Source organism: Peromyscus californicus, unplaced genomic scaffold (genome assembly GCF_007827085.1).
Source record: "Peromyscus californicus insignis strain IS unplaced genomic scaffold, ASM782708v3 Scaffold_4__1_contigs__length_199733344, whole genome shotgun sequence".
NCBI lineage: Eukaryota > Metazoa > Chordata > Mammalia > Rodentia > Cricetidae > Peromyscus > Peromyscus californicus.
Window position 1 is genome coordinate 110,255,130 of NW_026294562.1, and position 22,843 is coordinate 110,277,972.

A 22,843-nucleotide genomic window follows, 5' to 3' on the forward strand; every position below is an offset into this window, starting at 1 on the left:
TAAAAAGTTTCCCCATTTATTTATTGTTCTCATGGAGATTTGGAAAAAAAAATGCTTTTATTATTAATAAATTCCTGAGCAAAGCTTATGGAGAATTTTTGATGAAAGTTACTCTGAAAATCATTGAATTTAGAGCTTGTCAATAGAGACCCCTTCTCAAGGTTGTACCTGAGATGACTAATCGGTAGTACTTTTTATTCTGTTGAGCTTCTATATGCCTTTGGAATCCTTTTCAACACGAAATTTTAGCGGTATTTACTCTGCCCATGCTATAGGGCCCAAAGGAAGCAGTGCTTCCTGTCTTTGTATTTGAACTCTTAAATGGAAAGGGAGAAGGGTCACATGCCCCTTATCCCTGTTCCTGCCTAGGAGGTGGGTTCGTTCCAGTCAGATCAGAGGATGACTTCAGCTGTCTACCTCTTTCTGTATTTATGAGTGTATTTCCTCAATTTATATCTTTCTAAATCCCTATTACCCATTAGATAGACTTTCATGGATTGATCATAATATGAAACTGTAGATAAAAACTGCTAATACCTGTCTATAAACAAAATGAAACTTGCCATCACTTACAGAATTCTAATCTTTATTTTGGTTGTAAGGTTCAAGGCATTGGTGAGTTGGTAAACTGAAACCAGAAAATAGGCCATTGCTTTCCTGACTTTCAGTTTTAGGATTTGCTTCCCTTCTTCCTCTTCCTCTTCTTCCTCTTCCTCTCCTCCTCCTCCTCTTCTTCCTCCTTCTCCTTCTTCTTCTAATAGCCCATTTGAGTCCCAGAGTTTACATTTTATTTATCAGCTAATAGTGTTTAACAACTACAGTTAAAAAGGGTATGGTGGTTTGAACAAGGATGGCCCCTATAGGTTCACATTATTTGCATGCTAAGTCCCACTTGATGAACTGTTTGGAAGAGATAGGAGGGGTATCCTTGTTAGAGTAGTAGATGTGTCCTTGTTGGAGGAGTATGTCATAGGTGGTGAGCTTTGAGGTTTCAAAAGCCCATGCCAGGCCCAGTGCTCTCTCTTTCTCTCTCTGCTGGCTGCCTGTGAATCAGGCAGAATATGGCTCTCAGCTACTGCTGCAGCACTATTCCTGTCAGCTTCCCACTATGGTGATAAGGCACTGACCTTCTGAAAGTGTAAGCAAGGCCCCAATTAAATGCTTTCTTTTATAAGACTTGCAGGTCACGGTGTCCCTTCACAGCGAAAGGACAGCTACTGAGACTGAAAGATATCCCATGTGCTCTGGCCTGTCACTGACTAAACTTCTGGGGAGAAGGGTCTATGTTACACTTTGTATAGTGCACTAGTCAACAGTCTGTGTCTCACACAGGCAGGTATTCAATTGAAATTCTCTGGCATGTAGCATCCGTAGGCATGAAATAAGTACAACATTTATTATTAAGTTCACACCAGGAATCAATAAAATTTTCTACTTTTTTGAGGCTAGAGAGATGGCTTAGCCACTGAGAGCATTGGCTCCTTTTCTGGAGGATCTGGGTTCAATGCCCAGGTGCCCACATGACAGCTCACGACTGTCTGTAACTCCAGTTCCAGGGAATCTGATACCCTCACACAGACATACATGTGAGCAAAACACCAATGCACATACAGTAAAAAATGAAGAAATCATTAGAAACTTTTCTACCATTTTGTGTTGAAGTAGGGCTTATTTTAAAGGACTCTATACCTTGATGTCACAGACGTCCTTTTTTTAAGAATGACACCATATGTACAGACAAATTTCTATTTCACTTAAATTTTTAGGGCAAATTAAAATGCTATGTCACTGACTAGGTGTTTCAATGATACTTCTATTTAATATACAAAGGGCAATATTGTGGTTTGGGTAACAAAAGCCTTGGCAAATGATCTACTCTACCTATTTTCATAGTGGTATCTATTGACCATAACTTGTGATGTTTTATTTCCCCCCCATCCACCCACAAGCCACAATTGTTAGGGAAGAAAAGTAAAGCAAAGCATGTGAAGAGAAAAGAAATGGGCTGTAAAAAGGCGGAAGATACATTTCCTACCACAGCACAAGACATTATATGGCCTCTTCGAGAACTCTAGTTCTAAAAGACAGTGGAGTCACAGCCAATGTCATACTGAGTGGTAAAAACTAAACTCCTTTCTGTGAGATCAAGAGTAAGATGAGGAGAGCTGCCTTGACCCTCCTCTCCTTTGATATGTCTATCATTGTGTTAGAGGTTCTGGCCATGGGGATTAAGAAAGAAAAGGAAATAAATGTCATCCACATTGAAGGGGGAAAAAGAAAAACTCTCTTTTCGCATATGGTGTATCTTCTATATAAGAAATTTTGAGAAATTCACTAAAACCATAAAAACTAAGATATAGGTTTATAGAGGTTATAGGATATAAGATCTACATGAAATGATAAATATATTTCTATACATTTGCCATGAATAATCTTAAATGAAATTAAACAAATAATTTACATGCAAAGAAATACAACTGGAACCTTGTGCCTCTCCATGAACAAAACTAACTCAATATTGGTTAACACCCTAACATAAGAGTTGCAACTGTAACCTTCTTACAAGAAAGTATGACATAAATCTTCATGATCTTGGATTAGGTAATGTTTCTTAGACACTGCATTAAAAAGTAACAAAAGAAAAAATAAATTAGAGTTAATCAAAATAAAAACCTTTGTCATCTCAAAGAACACTGTCAAGAGAATAGGAAGAGAACAGAAAACAAATGAGAAAAAAAAGCATTAGGAAAACATTTATCTGAAAATTGATTTAAAGACAGAGCACAGGGCTAGGGAGACTGTTCAGTGGTCAATCAAAGTGCTGGCCACCAAAGCAAGAAGACTGGAACCCAGATTTTCAGAACCCATGTAGATGCTGGCTGGGTGTGGTTGCCTGCCTGCAATTCTAGCCTCAGAAGGCAGAAATGGGATCCCCGGATCAAGATGGCCAGCAAGAATACTGGGATTGGTGAGTTATAGATTTGATTGAAAGATACTGCCTCAAAAGTGAAAGAACAATGGAAGAAGATTCCTGACATTAACTAGTCACAGTCGCCTACCTACATATACACCATGCCCCCCCATATTCACAAACAGACATATGAATAAGTGAAAAGTTTTACAACAATCCCCAGAGTATATTTAGAGACTGTATAACCCAGTAATAATAACAGCAGGAAAATGCCAATTTAAAAATATACCGAATCTGAGTACACAGCTCTTAGAAAAGTTATATCAATAAGTGCATAAAAAGAAGCTCACCAGCTCCACTGATTAGGGCAATACAAATCAAACTCACAATAACACATGGCTTCATACCAACCAAGACAGCCATATTTGTAAAAAGACACATAATAAGTATTGTTCAGCACATGAAGAAATCATAACATAATACAGTCTTGATACAAATGTAAAGTGTTGCAGCCACTGTATAAAACCACATTACAGTTCCTTAAATGTGTAACATAGAGCCATCATATTGCTGAAGGGATCAGCAATTTTATTGCACTATATAATCATTGAAAATAAAAATATTTCCACATCAAAATCTTAATACAAATATTCATGGTAGTATTATCCACTATAGCTAAAAACTGGAAATACCACAAATGTCTGTCACCTGATGAATGAATATGCTAAATGTGGTATGTCCATACAGTAGAAATTTATATGGCAATAAAAGAAACGAAGTACTTATTTATTCATGCAACAGTGTAAATGCAACATAAAAAATATTGCAGTGTGAATTAGTCACTAAAGAGCATATCCCATTTATTTGGGGCAGATCTATAAAGACACAAAGTACGTTATTGACTGTGGTTTGGTGGGGAAGGGAGTCTGAGGAATGGGAGAGGATTGCTAACCTCTACAGGATTTCTTCATGGAGTGATGGAATTTCCCAAAATGATTGTGGTGACAGCTGCCCAACTCTAAATTTAGTGGGTAAGTTATATGCTTGAATTATATGCCATTAAAGCCATGACTAAGAGGAGATGTACACATGAGTGTTAATTTTGGTAGGATTTTGTTGTTAATTCTCTCCTATGTCTGTCACAACAATCTGCACATTCACTTAACTGATCTGTGTATGTATTTCTATAGCTGTAGTCTTAAGTGTATAATGTGTGTCAAACTAGATACATTTTCAGTTGAGTAGATACTGTCAATGAAATGCGACCCTTTAGAACAGTCAAAGAAAACACCTAAACTGTATTTTATCATCTTCAGTATAGTCAACACATCACTTTTGTTATCACTGGCTATGTCCCCAGTAGTTAACATATTTATAATAAACCCACTTTATCAGAAATGACATTACTTTTAGCAATACATTTATGACAGTGTTCTTTGTCTACTGGTGCTGTTATTTCTTTGCTATTAAAAGCCTGAATGTTGATTACCACTAAATCTACAGTAACCCAGAGAACTTAATGTTTCCATCAATTTGTACCTACCCCTTTTGAATCAATCACACCAGGTTTTGCATTGAACTTCACTGTCTTCAATCGGGCACGCTCCTTTCTTTCCACCCTAATGAAAATAAAACACAATTGAGTGGCGAGGCATTTATGATTAAGTTCCTTATTAAGTAAAGAGGACTGCTTCCTCATCCCTACAACTCAAACAAAACATGGTCTAGAATGCTTTGTTTCCTTTGGAAAGGATTTTAAAAAAAAAAAAAAACTTGGTAAAAATTGTCTAAACTTCTATGTCCCTGGAAATTTTTGCCTTATATGCACTGACAGCCCTACAGATAAAAATTATTGAAATGCTTATGAATCAACCAGAATCTATTTCAGGAAATCATAGTCCAGGAAAACTAATATCTAGAGTGGAGCAAACAAGCCCCCGTCCTCTACTCTCCTATTAAACAAACAAGCCCCTCCTCCTCCCTCCTACTCTCCTATTAATGAGCAGTATGTCACAGTTAGCTTCACTTGGCAATCAATATGTTACATGTAGCCTACAATGTTCCTTCAAGGAGTCTCATGTCCTTCTGTCATTTCTGCAGCATCATTATCTTATCTGCCACTAAATGAACACTTGCCGTGTTATTAACCAAGGACATAGGAATAAGGAAAAAGAAACATTTAAAGCATAATTGTAATGGCATTCATCATGATATGCTCTTAGCAAGAACAGAGCTGGACAAACATTCCTAACAGTGTCATTGTGGGGAGAAGAAAGAGGTGGCCAGTGTTGCTGTGGTTCTCTGAAGGACTGTGCCATGGGGTCCATACAAGATGAGGTGAGGCTGGGTGAAGCTGGAGAGTTCCATAGGATGTTGGGGGCCAGGTGTGCTGGCACATGCCTGAAACCTACCACTTAGGAGGTAGAGACAACAGGACAATGAGTTCAAGGTCAACATCAGATATATGAGTTCAAGGCTAGCCTGACTGACCTACATGAAACCAAAAAAAGTTTAAAAAAAAAAGGATATGGCTGGGGGATTTGCTTAGTTGATAAAGTCTTTGCTTATGACAAGGACTTGAGTTTGAATCCAGGTAAAAAGCAAGGCACGGGGTGGGGGATGAATTTATAATCCTAGAAGAGACAGAGTTGGGGGATTTTTAGGGCAAGCTGGTTAGTTACTTCAGCCTGCTTTGTGAATTCCAGGCCAAAAAGAGTCCTTGTCTTTAAAAGGGGGAGGGTCATAAGAAATGACACCCATGGGTTTATGTATACATGCATCCATACATATATGAGCATCCACATGCACATGAATGAACATGAACTCCTTTTTCTCTCCCATTGAGCCATTCGAGGACTTGGGTACTAGTAACAAGGCATAAATGAGGAAGGTAGTATAATCAAATGAGGGTTTTAAAGATTTATTTTTATTTATGTGTATATGTATGTGTGTGCATGTAGTTATGCTTGTGTGTATGCAGGCCTTGTAGAAGCTGGAAGAGGGTATTGGGTCTCCTGGAGTTGGAATTCCAGGCATTTGTGAGCTGCCAGATGTGGTACTGAGCCCTGAACCTCTGCAAAAGCAGAAAACATCCTTAACCACTGAGTCTTCTCTCTAGCCCTTCAAATTAGTATCTTAGGAAAAGGATCCTGATGCAGTAGAAAAGAATTCTGGAAGGGAAGGAAAAAGAGAAGATTGGGGTATGTTCAGGAGCTGTTGCCATAACCCAGGCCATATCAATAAGGGACAGGAAAGGATAATTAGGAGATGAGAGAAAGGGCTTCAGAAATAGCAGAAAAATGCAATTTGATTTGTTCCTGTTTGAAGCTAAAGTTACAAAAGAGGGATCTACGTATTTCCTTGACTTTTCCAACTCTCTACAGTAAAACATTGTTCTTATTTCCTGCTAGCCACAACAGCGCTGAATTTTATCTCTATGTAAGTTACACCTTGTCCTTCTTTAAAACATTTTATATTGAATATACAAGGTTGTATAGTTGTCTGGTCCAAGCGCATGTAACACTCAGTAGAATATTATAGCATGTCTTCAGTAGATGATCATTGTACAAAAATACCATTTGGAAGGCTGCTGTAACAAATGATTTTGTTTCAATTTGGCTAGCTTTAATTTCATTTTTTTTTTCTTTCTGGGGAAAGAAAAGAGCAAGTGAAAGAAAAATAATCCCGAATCTATAGACACTTAATGGTTTATGAAGTCTAAGCTATTCATAGCTCTGTAATTAACAGCAGGCTACTTCCTAAATGAGAGCTCTTTTGTGTTTCCAATGGAAACACTGAGGATCTGGGTTTCTATAGTTACAGAATGAAGTTTCAGAATACATTCATTTCAGTGGCAGAGTAGAATATTTGAGTGGAAAGAGATGAACAAAACCTTTCACATCTAACATTAGATATTAAAGCAATATATTCCATGGAGAGAAACTTGTGTTGAGAATCTCTCCTTGCATCTACCCAACACATAACACTTGGGAGGAGAGCAAGAAAGGCTTGGGATAAACTGCCAAGTAGAAGAAGTTCATGGACAAGAGGCCTGCTCAGAGCTCTGCCAGCTAGTCTGTCTCCCCTCTGAGTTTAAGCTCAAATGGTAATTCTTATTCACCTCTTCAGATTTTCCTAAGTTGTTGTTAGAGCCTTTCATTTTATTCTGGCTCCTTTGCATTAATTTGGCTAATGATGGGAGCCACTGATTCATCCCACTGTCAAAATGACTACAGCATGTGGAGAATACACGGTTATTTGAGCAAAGAATTCGAATAGGTTTTGCATAAAACCACAGAAGCCACAAGCATACATGGCACAGGCTCAGTGCAGTATTCTGACCTAAGAATTATTTGGGCAGAACAGTCCACATTTTCTAACATATTTCTGAGGTCATTCTTTCACTATTATTAAGTGACCTTATTAGGCCAGTTGAAGTGGGGTCATCAGGTAAATCTTTGTTTACAAAGAATATAGTCAGACTCATAAGTGCACACACACTTACCTATCAATCATTATGGTTTGTTAATATCTTTAAATTGGAAATAGATTTTTCATACGATATATTCTATTCTAATTATGGTTTCCCCTCTCCCAAGTTCTCCCAGGTCCTCCCCACTTCTCCACTCTCCCAAATCTACATTTTTCTTTCTCTTTCTCATAATAAAATAAAAAAATAGAACAAAACAAACAAACAGAAACCCTTAACATAGGTAAAAGAAAAAGAAGAAAATGGTAGGTTATTACGGAGACATTGCTTGTGTTCACCTGTGAAGGAGACTGGAATATCTTGGTTCTTATTTGGGTGGGAAGTATTGTGAATGATGGAAATATAAATGACAGCTGAACTTTTAATATACAACTACTGATGGTTCTCTTTTTTATTTGTATCATCTTGCTTGTTCCCTTGATAACCCAGCAACACAGGTCTTGTCAACCCCATTTTGTGGCTGTCAAAGCTGAGACTTGATGCAAGATAGACTAGGAGGTGATGGGAACAGTTTGAACTTGCTCCCGCTAACAGCTGACACCAGTGTCTGCCCATAGCCATGCTTTGGGGGAAAAAGAACTCAAACAGCTGTCTTGTCTACTTCACTCATTGGAAATTCAATGAACATGAGGGTTTGGATGCATGATGCACAGTTTAAAAGCCAATATATAGCCATTAGAGGCTTAGGCTGAATTTCCCCACAAATGCCACGTTCCACTCCTCCCATTTTCCTTGTCCAAATATTCTGACAACATTTAACTAGTGAGGGAGCAACATATCATGACAGGTTGGCCTCAAAGTTCAGAATAAATTTGCTTTAGTCACTGATATTGGTTTAACTAAATTCTCCTTTGCTAGCATTGCCTGGCGCACAACGAGCTGGTCTCTCTTCAGCACACCAACACTGCACTTATCCATCACAAAGAATTGCCTCCATCGGCACTCTGCAGACCTCTCTCCTTGGTGGAAACGGCTGCAGGTTACTCTAGCTTCCTCACCTCAGTTCCCTATATTCTCCCAGTTCTTCCTGGGATAAAGTGACTTGCTTACCCCCCAAAACAAAAGTTAAGGCTGAGAAATAGGGCTTTCAACAATGCAATGTTCTTTTCTTTTGGCATTAAATGCTTAAGATCTGAAAACTGGGAAATAGTCTTCATTTGAGTGTACATCAGGTATTGAAAGCCGTGCTCAGAACTTTACCTAATTTTTCTGTTACCTATACTATGATAACATGGAAGTGGGCACATAGTACACGTGAATCTTTGTTGAATGAAAGAATGAATGATGTCTCTGGCAGGCTATTAGTTCTTGACCTGTCTGTGAAAATTCAGGCTAAAAGACTTGAAATGGCTTGTCAAGAAGGTAGTGTTTCCTATTAAAAGCTCATCATTTCACTATCTTTTCTATCAGCAAGAGTCTAGGTTAGGGGCTGGAGAGATAGCTTGGTAGTTAAGAGCATTGGCTGCTCTCCCTGAGGACCCCTAGCCACAGAGCATCTCACAAATGTCTGTAACTCCAGTCCCAGGGGCCTCTGTGGACAACAGGCACACACAGACATACAGTCAAAACACCCATACACATAAGAATAAATAGAAACTTTTAAAAAGCATCTAGTTTAAAGAATAGCATTACCTTCCCTAGTTACGTTATTCCTTTGGCCAAAAGATACATTAAGGCTCCAAGGCCTTTGCTTAAGGAAATGGTAGACTTGTATGCACAGAGCCAACAGCAGTGAAAACCATAGTTCCCTCTCACATTTTGATTCAACCCATTAGTTGGGTTGATTAAGCAGACATAATCCTCTTCACTTAGTCTTGTTGCTGACCAAAGTACTAGAAACATGAACTGGAGGGCAAAGCTTGAGCAATCCATTCGGATACCTAGCATCTCTGTTTAGCACCAAATGACTGTGCTTCAACAAGTCCTTTGCCCTTCCTCCAACTCCCATCTGGTATATTCAGGTTCCAGCCAAGCTTAACTGATTGCAGCATTGGACAGGGGAAACATGATCTGTTCCTGAGGGTTCCTATGTCTGGGTTCCTTAGGCCCTAATCAAGAGGAAATTGAAATACCATCCATGTGAGTAGATGCTATGAGGTACAGGTTGAGTAAGCTTTGAATTAGTGTTAGATACAGGCTGTATTCAATAATCAATGAATGGCCACATGGATTCACAGAGTATGGGCCAGCTCCTGGTTTGGCCACTCATAACCTATGTGACATTAGCTTACAGAGCCTCCATGTTAAGAGCCCAGATGCTGAAGTCACACCCAGGCTTGAGTTCTCCCTGGCCTCTACTTCTGGAATCTTTGACTTAGAGCAGGCATTCAGCCTTTTAGGGTGGCATTTCATGTTGGCCAACTTTGAATAGTCAAGAGACTGCAGAGAGTTACAGCAGAGGCTCAATGAGACCATATAAGGAGAAAGTTTAGCAGTTTGATGTAGTTAGAGCTCAGTGTGTAAGGCTATTAAGATGCTATGCTGAGTGTCACTAAAGCCACTTGCAACACCAGTCTCTATGTCCTCACCTTCTGAAAGGGAGGCAACACACACTTTAGGTGCTTATAACCACTGCCAACATTGCCAGGTGAGCCAGAGGCATGGACTTGTCTCTAAGGGCATTCCCCAGTGCGGGCCTGTAATAGTTGAATGTGAAATGTTTTCACATGTGTTGGAATGCTTGTTTCCCACTTGGTGGTGCTATTTTGGAAGGCTGTGAGATCATTCAGAGAGGGGGCCTTGCTCCAGAAGGGCTGCAGGGATGGGGCTCAGGGCCTATGATGCAGATGTAGTCTTAGCCAGGGTTCTGTGTCTACTGTTTGATTCTATGAAGATGTAGCTGGCACTTCCTCATATTTCCATAACCATGGAGTCCTGCTGCCATGTGATCATCACTGTCATGGACAATGCCCTCCTAAACTGAGCTGAGATCAACCTCTCCTCCTGTACATTGTCCATGACAAGTATTCTGTTAGGGGAATGAGAAAAATAAGTAATAAATGGCCCAAGGCTGAAGCTCTGTAGGGCTGAGGAGAGCCTAAACCTTTACAGTTGCTCACAGAGGTATATGAAAAGTGTATGCTCAAATCCTGGCTTAGCCCCTTGCTATTAGTGCGACTCTGCCAGGATTCCTGGGTTCTCTGAATTCCATTTCTACAACTGAAAAGTATCCTAGATACAGTGGGAAGCCATTTAATCATGCTACCAGAAGTAACTGGGCCCATTAACTGGTAAGTTACTTTACTTCTCAGACCTCCAGTTTCTCTTTGAGAAAATTAACCTGAAATTATATATTTGAAAGCATCTGGCATGATGCACAGCATTATTAATTAATGTTTCCACCAAAACTTATGTTGAAATTTAATCAACATTGTGTGGTCTTAATGAGTGGAGCAGGTGGAACATTCAAGGGATGATTGTGTTATGAATATTCTGCTCTCACAAATGCTTAATCCATTTATGAACTGAAACACTGCTGGACTGATAGGGTATTGTGAGAGTAGGCTTGTTATAAAAGCCAACGGGGGTCGAACTTTATGTGCTTCCCTTATGGGATACCCTGTAAGGTCTTAGGATTTTTAGAGGCCTCATAAATAAAACCTTCAACAGATGTGGCCATTCAAGCTTATGCTATCAGACCTCCAGAAACATGAGCTAAATAAGCCTGTATACTTTATAACTAAGACAGTCAACTGTATTGTTTTATATAAACAACAAAGACTATAACATATGGTCATAGCTATAATGAAAAGGAATCCATCCTTCAGTCTATTGCCTTTTCTCATCTCTTGGTATCTTTACAATGGAGTCCTTATTGCTTTAGTCATGGGGTAGTTGACAATGTTATATGCTGGTCTTGTGAATGATGAGATCTGGGCAGTGTTTCTACAACACACGTGGTATGCCTGGCACATAGACATATCTGAAGCAATGCTGACTGAATTGAATTGTATCAGTTCTTATCACTGTACCTTAATGAGGCAAGGCCATATGAGTTAAGATGTCATAGTCTAAATTCAGATCTCAGCTCTGCCACTTACTACATGGGCGATCTCAGGCAGACTAATAACTTCTTTGTGCTGCATTTCTTTCATTTGTACAAAGGGCACAAAAACGGTATCCCATCTGAGGAGTTGTAATGAGACTTAAACATGTTAAAAACCACAAAGGGCTTAACACCAGGTCTAACACGCCCTGAGAGTACTTTATACATACATTTATTCATTATGTAAAAGAAGGAGCGACTGATAACATTCATATTATTTGCCATCCAGTTGCATTGGATGATTAGACAGAGCCATCAGAAGAGAGACATTGTTGTCAAGGGTAAAGTCATGCACTGCTGCTATCCATGCCAACTCTCTCCACATTCCTACACGAGCTCAGGAAGCAGGTGAAAAATGAGTTAATAACTTGAAACATCTACTGATTGAATATATTTAATTAGATTTTAGAAACTATTTCAGTTTTATTTTTCATAATGTACACATTAGGGGATATATACACATGAGTGCAGGTGCTTGGGGAGAAGAGAGACATCAGATTGTCCTGGAACTGGAGTAAATGGGTGGTTGGTCATGAGCCACCTATCGTGGGTGCTGGGAAGAGAATACCAAACTGGATCCTCTACTAGAGCAGTACATTTTCAACATTTGGATTTTAATGGCATAAAATTAATATATAAGAACTCTTTAAGAGGTAGGATTATCTGTGATTTTTACTTTTCTCCTTATATTTTTCTAAAATTATTTTTATACAGTATTTTATACAATACTTGTTTTATAACACATAAAATACAACATTTTTGACAAAATTAAAATCCTAAGAAAATATTCATAATATAAACTTTATAATAAAATAAATACAAATATTTTTTACTTTGTATAAAATATATCTGCAGCCAAGTGGTGCTGGTGCATGCCTTTAATTTCAGCATTTGGGAGGCAAAGGTAGGCGGATCTTGGTGAGTTCAAGGCCAACCTGGTCTACAAAGCAAGTTCCAGGACAGCCAGAGAAATCTTGTCATGAAAAACCAAATAAATAAATAAATAAATAAATAAATAAATAAATAAATAAATAAAAATATCTGCAAGGTAGGCTATCTGTATGCAAAAGAATGTAAATAAATATGAATGCAGCAGCACTTGAACAAACTACTTCTTCAGGCCAGCAGTTGTATTGCTGTTAAGATGATTTCTTTAAAGTAAAAAAGATGGCTACTTTCAAAATATGAAAAAGCCAATTCAAGGATGATCACCAGCAAGTGGAAATTTGTTTCAGAGAGGGCAATTTCCTTTGAGAGAAATAATGAGCACTTGGCTGAATGAATGACTATTGACATGATGGTTCGAATCACAGAAGCCTGGGTTTGGAAAGCACTGGACTATTTCCTGTTTCAACCCTCACATCTAAAATTTGAGACACTTCTGTGTCTTCCTGGGTAGTCTAGAGCATCTCTAGGCATTTCGATGAGAAGAATGATTTCTTTAAAATGAGAGGAAATCTATTTCTGACAGATTTTGCCTCTATCCCTGGGACCAACTGAACATGACAGCTCTTTCCGAACAGCTCCTCAGACAGATGTGGTTAACTGAATCTGAGCAACCCAGGACACATGTCATCTTGACTTTTTTTTTAAACTGAAAATGCACAAGCCCACAAAGTAGTATTACGAATCACTGCTTTAGTACTACATGAACTCAGTGGATTAAAAAGAATATACACAGAACTGGGAGGGGGAAGTGATGGGGATGTAGAATTGGAAGCAAGAGGGTGAGGAGTGGATTCTCCTCCCACCTTTCTCCTGGATCCTCTTTCCTCTTCCTCCTTCCAACTTTATGTCTGCTGATTCTCCTTTTGCCCTTCTCACCCAGAGTCCAATTAGTGCTGCCCATATATGTGTGGATATGGGGCCATCCACTGGAGTATGCTCAACCTACCAGGGATGACACCTCCAATGAAAACTAACTGCCCCTCCCTTCATAGCCATCACTTGTCAATAGCTCCTCAGCTAGGGGTGGGGACTCAAGGGTCCCTTGCCCACCTATGCTGGAATGCTGACTGACTTTAGATTTGATATAGTCAATGCTTGTTTGTTTGTTTGTCTCGTAGACCATGTCTTGTGCCAGAAGGACATTCATGAGAAGGGAAGTTCCTGGTGGTGGTGATTAGTGGCCTTCTAGGACATATGGGTGAGTGGCTGCCGTGAGGAATATTTCTGCCTTTCAAAAATAGAGTTGAGGAAGCATTTGGAAGAGAAGAGCTTGATATGCTTAAAAAATACATAGATCGAAAATCTGAGCAGCTAAAGGGAATGCTGGGATTGGGAACAAGACTAAGTAAAAGAGTAAAAGGTAACTGTCCACCCAGCTACAGGACAATTCATGGCTCAAGTGTCTGGGCCTTAATGTAGTAAGTTGCCTTTTAAATTTGGCCTTTCTGTACAATTTCCTGGTAAATGCTGAACGATGGGAATCAGTGTGTCGGGTCGTGAATGGGCATACAGGCTCATAAGCACAGCCTTTCAAATATAGCTGCTAGGAGAGTCATGGAAGCAGCCCTTCCCTTTCTCTGTATGCCTCATCACACTCACCAATTTTGGTAAAATCCTAACATGCAGAGAATGAGAAATTTTTTATTCTTGTCACCTGTCACCACTGACAATTTTCTTGTAGAATGCTTATCACACTTAAATAGTCATTTTGTGTGCAGTCTCCCCTTCCTCCCTCCCTGCATTTCTACTCCCTACATAGCTAACACACAGGAGAGAGAGAGAGAGAGAGAGAGAGAGAGAGAGAGAGAGAGAGAGAGAGAGAGAGAGAGAGCGCCATCCTTACCTTCGCTTGCTGGGAATGACACCCATCTCCTCACTGTCCCCATCTAGTATGACCCTTCTGGCTTGCCACCACTCATCATCAGAGGCATTGATAACATGGAGAATGTCTCCATATTTAAAACTAAGTCCTTGGCTAGGCAGCCCACTGTCTTTGCTCTTGTCATAGTCAAACATGGCTCTGAAAGAAAGAACAAAAGACGGCATAGTTAGAAAACAGATGGCATGGATTTAAAACACATGCTTTGGAATTTCAGCTCTTGCCTGGAGGCTCCATTATCTCCTGCAAGGCTTCATGGATTATGCTACACAATTTTCATTTTTTTTTTTTTTGGCCATAAACTGAGGTTACATCTTGCTTGTTCTTTCTAGTTGCAGGGACAGCTGATAGGTCCCTATAATAGAGTCTGCTTCTTCTCTTTCTTGAAGACCATCATATGTAACAGGGTAATAATCAGAGCTTAGGCCCTCAGTTTATTACCCAATTGAGATATTTTTCTTCCTATTAGAACCAAATTTTTCAAATAAAAAGTAAGTGAAGAAAACCATGGCTATCTTCCTTAAGTACTTTGTGCTATAAATAAATTCCCTTCAATATAACAGCTTATAGACTTCTTCCTTTCTAATAGAGAAAAGGGTAAAACTATATTGTCTATCCAGAGTGACTGACTCCAACAATGGAATACTGAATTATTACTGATTCTGGGTGCTTGAATGGGTTACTATAATGACCTTAATGAGTGCTTAAAATGTAAAAAGTAGGAAAAAATCAGTGTTTACATGTGTATAGAACAAAATCCTTTTAACAATATCACAGCTCTTTTTACTTCCAGGAAATTCCAGACCTGCCTCATCATTGTGCTGATCACTCTGAATTGTAATCCTTTGTTGTCATGGAAGTGGCTTGGCTGAGCCCTTGCTAGGGCTGAATGCATTGCAATTGCTAAGATTGGTTCAATGTCAGAGTGAGAAGCAGTATGAAATGGTGAACAGAGCAGTTGAAGCCATAGGGATGAGACAATTTAAGGATGCGACAATTTACTGCACGTACTATACTCTCTATTTTTTGACATGTCCCCCACATCTTAAAACCCACCACCACACATAGTATCTATCTAAGGTTTCCCAGGAGATGATTCTACCACCTCCCTATGAATTCCTTTCATTCTGCTCCGAGACTTTCTTTATGTTGTAACCACTATGCATGTAAAATAAGCTAGATTTGGAGAGTAGAATTTCCTAAAATCATTTGGGCCAACCCTGTCTCTTTTTTTTTCTTTCCTTTCTTTTTTTCCCTTTTTCTTCTCTGTCAAACAAATGTCACATCTGCTGTCATGGTAACCAGAAAGTGCTGGAGATAGCAGTTAACTCTCAAATATTATAGAAGTTGAATTACTTACAATACAGCCATTTCTAGTATTCCTAAGTGAAGTAATTTGGAGAGAATCTTTTGGTGTGAGTACCTGGAATAAATTATTTCTTCCTTGACCACCTGCATCTTCCCTATCAGGGATTCACACAAACCCCATCCCAGAAAAGTAGGGGTGAGGAAGGACAGATATCTCTCCTGCTGATGGCAATCCATTGTGTGATAAGACAGAAATCAATTAACATTTCAGAGCCAAATGTGTTCAGTGCAGTTACCTTCCCATAATGGAAACAACACAGGCAACATCTAGCATGTGGTAGGAGCTATGGAGCGTAAGGAATTATAATGGGGAAGAACTACTACTGAGGCCATGCCCTGTTTCTACTGTACCTTAATAGGCACACAGCTGGTTACCAAGGCAAGCTACTTAATCTTTCCTGGGTTTCGTTGCTCATATATGGTATGCAATGATGGATGCTGTCTCCATTACTGTGTGGGTAAATCGTATAAAGCAATGTGCATAAAGCATGTACAACAGTGCCTAGCATACACTGGCTAACTGTATGTATGAACTACGTTCTTTCACCTTTACAGTGAATTCCAACAAGATTCCTGTCTATCAATTGCACTTTGTGAAAAAAAAAAAAGAAAGTTAACATACTGGTCTTAAGACAATGTCCTTAAAAAGATCTATAACAAAGGCATCCTTCAGCTGATATTTAGAACTTAAATTTTGGAACGATTCCCATTAGTTTTGGACATAGTATTTCCTGTGTCTGTTCTGTACCAATACTGTCACTCAGGCTGAAAATAGCTATGCTGTGCTCCAGGCAGTTTCCAGCACAAACCTTCCATCCTGAATCTCCAACAATCTACCCTGCAGACAACACCTACCACCTGTTGTCACAAGTGGATACCAGAGGAAACAGGCATGTCCCATGTGCCTCCTCAGAGAAAAAGCTCCTGGAAGCTTGTACTTCATGTCCTGCAGACTTTGTCCCCGGGTCCTTTCGCTTCACTGATTTTGTTTTGTAATTTTTTTGCTATTTTAAAAAAAAAGGTCAGTCTTGAGTTTAGCTATGCTGAGCCCTATGAATTAAACTTGCAAGTCTTGGGAAATTCCAATATACACTCTACAGATAGCAACACATTTTTACATAGACTATCATATCTGTGACTCTATCTTTCCCTGTAAAGGTACTTTAAATAATACTATCCTCTTTTACAGAGGACGGAGGCCCAGTGACTGGTCTCAGTATATTTAGCTCAGCAGCAGTAATGCAGGGCAGTTTGGGACTCCAGGTCCAAGGTCTGGTTTGGTGTCTTTACCCTGTCACCCATTCAGCCTGGGAGGAGGTGGGGGTGGTGGTGGCTGTGTGTAAGGACAATAATAGTAGCAAGAGCAACCACCACAACTTAGCCTGGAAGTTTGTATCAGCCTCAAAGTAAATATTGGCAGTCTTGTTTTATATATAAGGAAAGGATTCTAGGAAATTAAGGGACCAGTCTCAGGTCGCATGTGTACCTGTATGGGAGAATGTATAGTGACGACTACCTGACTCTAAAATCTACTACTGTAGCCCTTTCTCTTTGTAGCTCATTTTCCTAGCCTGTTGCCCTCTGGCCATGACTTAGCAGTGCCAATGACCTGAAATTTCTCCTTTCAGACTGATGCCGCATTGTCTATATGTTTCTGAAGGTCACTTATTGGTTCATTCCTGTTCCAGCATTTTTCACCCGAAAAGTATTGTTTACTGGCTTGGCTCTCAGCCTCAAGTGTTGGGGACAGAGATAAGAGAGGGAAGGCCTCATGCGGCAGTCAATAAGACAGGTGATTTAAACTGTAAAGTAATACCAGCTCCCTTTAAGAGTTGGGGTGAGAACTAAATGGAACCGAACATGCCCAACAATAGCTCGACACTAGAAAGTACTCAACTACATAATTCAGAGCCCCATGGCTTCCAGAACGTGTCTTGATCACACTCGTGTGACCTAGTATCTGTCTTCCATACTTGTGCAAAGACATCCTAAGAGCCTCTCTCTGTCTTTAAGGTAAGGCCAAGGTACAGTCTCAGTACACGCCTCTAGAAATGCTCCAGGTGGCCACTGGAAGCCCCTTTCCTCACACCTCGCTATCCTCATATATGATGTTGGATGTGGAGATTATTCCCAGCAGCCCTCACCAGGTCAGCTGTGTGCCATCCATTTGTAAGAGCAGCCAAAGGGCAGTTTCCTGCTTCTGCTTGAGGCAGTAGATGCCCTGGCTGAGAAACTCATGTGCTCTTTCTATGTACTCTGCTTATCTTGGCCAATCTGACCCTCTAGGGTCGCACTGATTCAGGCTTGTCAGGTTCCTAAAACCCAGCAGCTGACACATTTCAGCTTCTGTCTCCTTTGGATATTAATGGATCCGCATGTCTGGGGAAAATGCTATAGTGCCTCATCACCTAATTTAAGAAGCGATAAGCTGTTTTTAATTTGCCTCATGTGCTAATTCATCACAATGGCTTTTATAAAATGCCATTAAGACTCACACTTGCCACCCAGGGTGCTTTTAACAAGTCCATTAAGACAAGTGGAATTTGCCACAAATAATGCAATGGCTTTCTCATCCCTCCTGCCCCTCCCGAAATGCAATGTGCAGTGTCTCTTTGCCAACTGGGAAAGTCTAGGAAGGAGAGTGAAGCTACTACTCGCTCATCCTTGCGGCTGTACATGGTAGCTGTAAAGTATCAGGGTACCCAACTGAATCTAAGAACCACTTTGGAACCGGACACTGGGAAGAGGCTAAGAAAAATGCTGGGGTACACAGTAGAAAAACCCTGTATTGTTTTGAAGAAATACCAGCAGAAATAAAGATATTAAGATGAGTCAGTGAACTCCACAGGTTTCTCACAGAATTCTGGGCTTCAGTGAACAGGGGGGTGAGAATGTATTGCTGCGAACTAGGAAATGGTAGGAAGTGTTAGCGGGATAGTGTCCTGCAGTTATGTGCAAAAAGAATCAATGGGAGACACCAGTGGGAACAAAAAAATCTCTCCCCAAAACGTTCCTGTATTAGTCTCTAGAACAATGGTTCTCAACCTGTGGGTTACGACCCCTTTGGAGTCCAAATGACTTTTTCAGAGGTCACATATCATATATCCTCAATATCAAATATATACTTTACAATTCATAACAGTGGCAAAATTACAGTTATGAATTAGCAATGAATGAATTTTGTAGTTGGGGGTCACCACAATGAGGAACTGTATTAAAGGATCTCTGCATTAGGAAGGTTGAGAACCACTGTCCTAGAACCTTGTGTGATATAAAGTGCCTACAGTCCAGAAGGAAATATTGGGAGGGATCAGCCTGATCACATAAGTCCTTGAAAATGAAAGAAGCCACAACATAGAGCTGAGACAGACTGACAAGAGAACCGAAATGAGGACTTGAAAGTGGAAGAAGAGAATTTGTTACAGCAGTGATGGAGAACTAATACAGGGGATTAAGAGCAGCATCATTTGTCGATATAGATTATAGGGCAGGGAGTAAGGACCAGCTACCTGTCTGATGGTCCTCTCACCCATTACTGATTCTTTGGACTAAAAACAATTATTGAGCAATGCCAATAACATTCAAATTCCTAATATTGCTTGGTCATATGCAACGAACTTTTGCTTTATATAATTTCATTTCCATGAATATACAGATGATTATCCCTATACTTTATCTAATTCTTATGAAACCTTATGAGAGCAACATCTGTTTTACTTAATTTTAGGAAGCCACAGCATAGAGGCAGCAGACTTTTTCTCCTCTGAAGTTGCAAAGCGCTCTGCCCTTGATCCCTTTGGGGCAGCCTACATTAAAAACCTACACTAGGAATGACTTTCACCTCCTGCCCTGGATCAGAAGCTATTGCAAGTCAGTCACTTCCAGATCTAGCCTGAGCAAAATCCCAGCAAAAGTATTTATAAATGAAGGAATGAATCAGCAATACTCCCTTCTGTGCTGTGAACTTGTTTGGGCTGGAGAAGCTGTTGTTTCCATGACAACTTTAAGGCTCAAAAAACAGAGTGCTTCAACTCAATTTCCTTAGTCCTTTGAAATTGAGGCCTCTGCTTGATTAGAGGAGACCTGTCTCTCACCCTTCTGTGCAACAAAAGAAAGAACCAAAGCAACAAAATATATGAAGTCTGCTGTCTGCCCAATCCCACGCCATTTGTTGTGAATGGAGATGTTCCATTTTAACATTAAGGTAAGTCGCTGTGGACAGTGCAAAGAAGCACAGTTGTTATCCTAAAGTGACATGTTCATGTTAGTTTACCTCTTTCTCAAAGACTGTCTCTGAGGGAATTATTGGGATAAGCTGGGTCTCAATGAGATACAGGGAACCTTCAGGACCACCTTTAGCCAACAGTTCCTCATTCACCTCTTCCCTGTTGAGAGGAGTGGATGGCTGTTTCTTAACTACATCAACAGCAATGGGTGATAGTGTCTTTTAAATGTGATATAAAAATACATTCATAGTAAACTTTCTCCAAATGTTTTTCTACCACAGTGTGTGGGGGAAGAAAGCTAGATTGAAGCAGAGAGATTTGGCCTTTAGTTGCTCTTATTTTAAAAATCAGAAATTGCCATCTGCTTTTCCCTCATCTTAAAAACAATTTGCTTACTCATGCATATAATTAAGAGTGTTTCAAAAACAGAGGGAATAATGGAAGTAGAAATGAGTTGAGTGGACTCAGGGGAACAGGGTTGGACATAGTCCCACCTTGTAACATTACTATCTTAACTTCTTTGTGCCATAGCTTGCATGTAATGATGATGATGATGATGATGATGATGATGATGATGATGGAGGGGGAGGAAGAAGAAGAAGAAGAAGAAGAAGAAGAAGAAGAAGAAGAAGAAGAAGAAGAAACCAATGACTCTATGTATTTATCATTTGTAAGGCCCTTTGTTCCACAAGACACTTTTAAGAAACAGGGTAGCTGTCCATGCATCGAATGTTAATGTGCATCTCATGGGACAGTGTTTACGTTGCAGGAATCAATTAGTCCTGTGTCACTTCCTCCTTTGAGTTAACTAGCTTTCCATCACCAAATGACACACCCAGGAAAAACAACATAAAGAGGGAAAGTTAGTTTTCACTAAGAGTCTCTAAGATTTTAGTTTCTGGTAATGTGGCTGCATCACTGTGGGCTTGTCCAAAAGGGAATATCAACATTGTGAGTATATGGTGGAGAAAATGCTGTCCATCTCATGGTGGCCAGGAAACAGACCAACTGAAGGAGTGACAAGAGGTAGCACATACCATTTTAGGGCATGCTACTAGTGACTTCCACTTCCTGAAATGTTCATCACTTACCAATAATGCATTTCCACTATGACTCCATTGATGAGTTCATCCATTAACGATATCTGGGATCTCATGATCCAAATGTCACATCTCCAACAACTACTATGTAGGAGAGAATGCCTTTCTTTGAAACATGAGCTTTTGGGAACTTTCAGATCCAAACTATAATATTTGTCAGCCTCAGAACTTTTTTCTCACACCCTCTCATTGCAGTTCTTAACATTTGCATATTCTTGCTTATGCAAACTCAGGTAACAAGGAATTTCACATCATCTAGTTTCAAGGGCTCAAAACAGAGAAGATGATCAATAGAAATAGTTTATTTTCAACATCACTTTTCACAGGGAAATTCCCAGAATTCCAGTTTTCCCTGCAACAGCACGACCAGCTAAAAACAACAAGCGAGGGACCTGAGTAGTTCCCAGCATGGATTTTTAAAGAAAATCCTGTCTTTTTAAAGAAATCGTGAGCAAGCATGCACCATTACTGCCTTTGGAGTAGAAACACATTGTCTCATGGTAATGAGAGGCACATGGTCCTTACTTCAAACATCTTGAGGAACCATGATATATGTAGTCTTGTGGGTGATTTGTTCTAGGTAGCCATTTATTTCCCCATCCACTTTAATATTCACATGCATTTAGTTAAGAGGGTGGTGGAATCCACAAGCAGATCAGTCCTCATGGTTGAAAACAAATTCATCTTTGTCAGCCCTTACAAACAGTCCACTGCCTGAGATGACAGTGCTTATTAAGTTATGGCCAAGTACTATATAGTAAGCCTTACACCATGACAGGCCAGGGTGTTTAATTGTCTGTGACTGAAAATGAAGGCATTGTCCCGTTGTTCCAGAAGGGAAATTTTATGATGTGTCACACTATAGTATTAAGTGGCCCATGCCATTTAATCTTCAAGACCTTACAAGGCAGTTAGAGTATTCTCATCCCACCAAACTATTTCTAGGCTCTGAGAAGACTGGGAAAACGCTGATTTCTGCTGTAGATAGTAATCAGGCAGCTATTGTTTGACTGAAGATAGAACTAATTGGGCACTGACGTCCTTACAGGCTGGGCCTCCCTGTAGTTGTCACATTTTGATTATAATTTGGACACCATCATTGCTTCCAGGGGTGACAACTATTTATTTTTCCCTCTCCTCTCTTGGATCTCCGGTGCTACTGATTTCCTTAGGGACTCGGTGTGAGTATAGTTCTCATGCATGGGGTCCTGCTTGTCGATCATTGCAGACAACTTATTATCAAAATCTTCGGAGACTGGGCCCCCTCTAGCCTGCCTTCTCTCTCAAGGTGTTCTGGCACCTGTCAGATTAATTTACACTCCAGGCCTGAATGACAAGTCTCCCAACCCCAACCTCGGAAGGCATAAACAGACCCAAACCTTCCCAAGGGCAGAGCTCCATGGCGAATGGTGTTTCAATATTCAGGGCTGGGTGAAGCTGTAAAGCTTGGTTATCTTAAAAACCACTGTCATTTTCTCCCAAATATCATCAGTCTGATATTCATAAACTGAAGTGTGGGGCAGGGGAACATGAATAGTTTTAAGAACTCTTATGCTCTGGTCTTGTGTGTTGGGGAATGGAAGTACTCACAGTGACGAAGACACTTTAAGGGGCTGACATGACCCCATTTGTATCCCTTTACTTCTGACCTGAGCTAAAAATGGAGGCCAAGTTCTGTCAGGGTATCGCTGTCACTAACTAAGAAGTTTGGGATGGAGAAAAAGAAATATTCCTGTAAGAGGTCAGCACTGCTGACTGAAGGATTAATACTCAACCATCTCAGTATCTAGACCAGTTAGCAAGAAACAGAGACATTCGAGGCTTGGATTCAAATAGTACCTTTGCTATTTTAAGCAGCTCTGTAATTTTTAGCAAAT

At 40.0% G+C, this 22,843-nt stretch overlaps 1 protein-coding gene across 32 annotated transcripts in view; it reads right to left on the reverse strand.

Moving 5' to 3' along the window:
• Window positions 1-22,843, reverse strand: part of Dlg2 (discs large MAGUK scaffold protein 2) — a 1,877,153-nt gene that overhangs the window by 61,694 nt on the left and 1,792,616 nt on the right. For 31 of the 32 annotated variants that reach the window (XM_052714317.1, XM_052714325.1, XM_052714324.1 and 28 more), the window contains 2 exons: window positions 14,237-14,413; window positions 4,455-4,530 (listed from right to left, as the gene is read on the reverse strand). In XM_052714317.1, the coding sequence (XP_052570277.1) occupies window positions 4,455-4,530; window positions 14,237-14,413 (253 nt within the window). Of the gene's footprint in view, window positions 1-4,453; window positions 4,531-14,236; window positions 14,414-22,843 lie in introns of all 32 variants that reach the window. The other variant, XM_052714343.1, reaches the window with a different exon arrangement.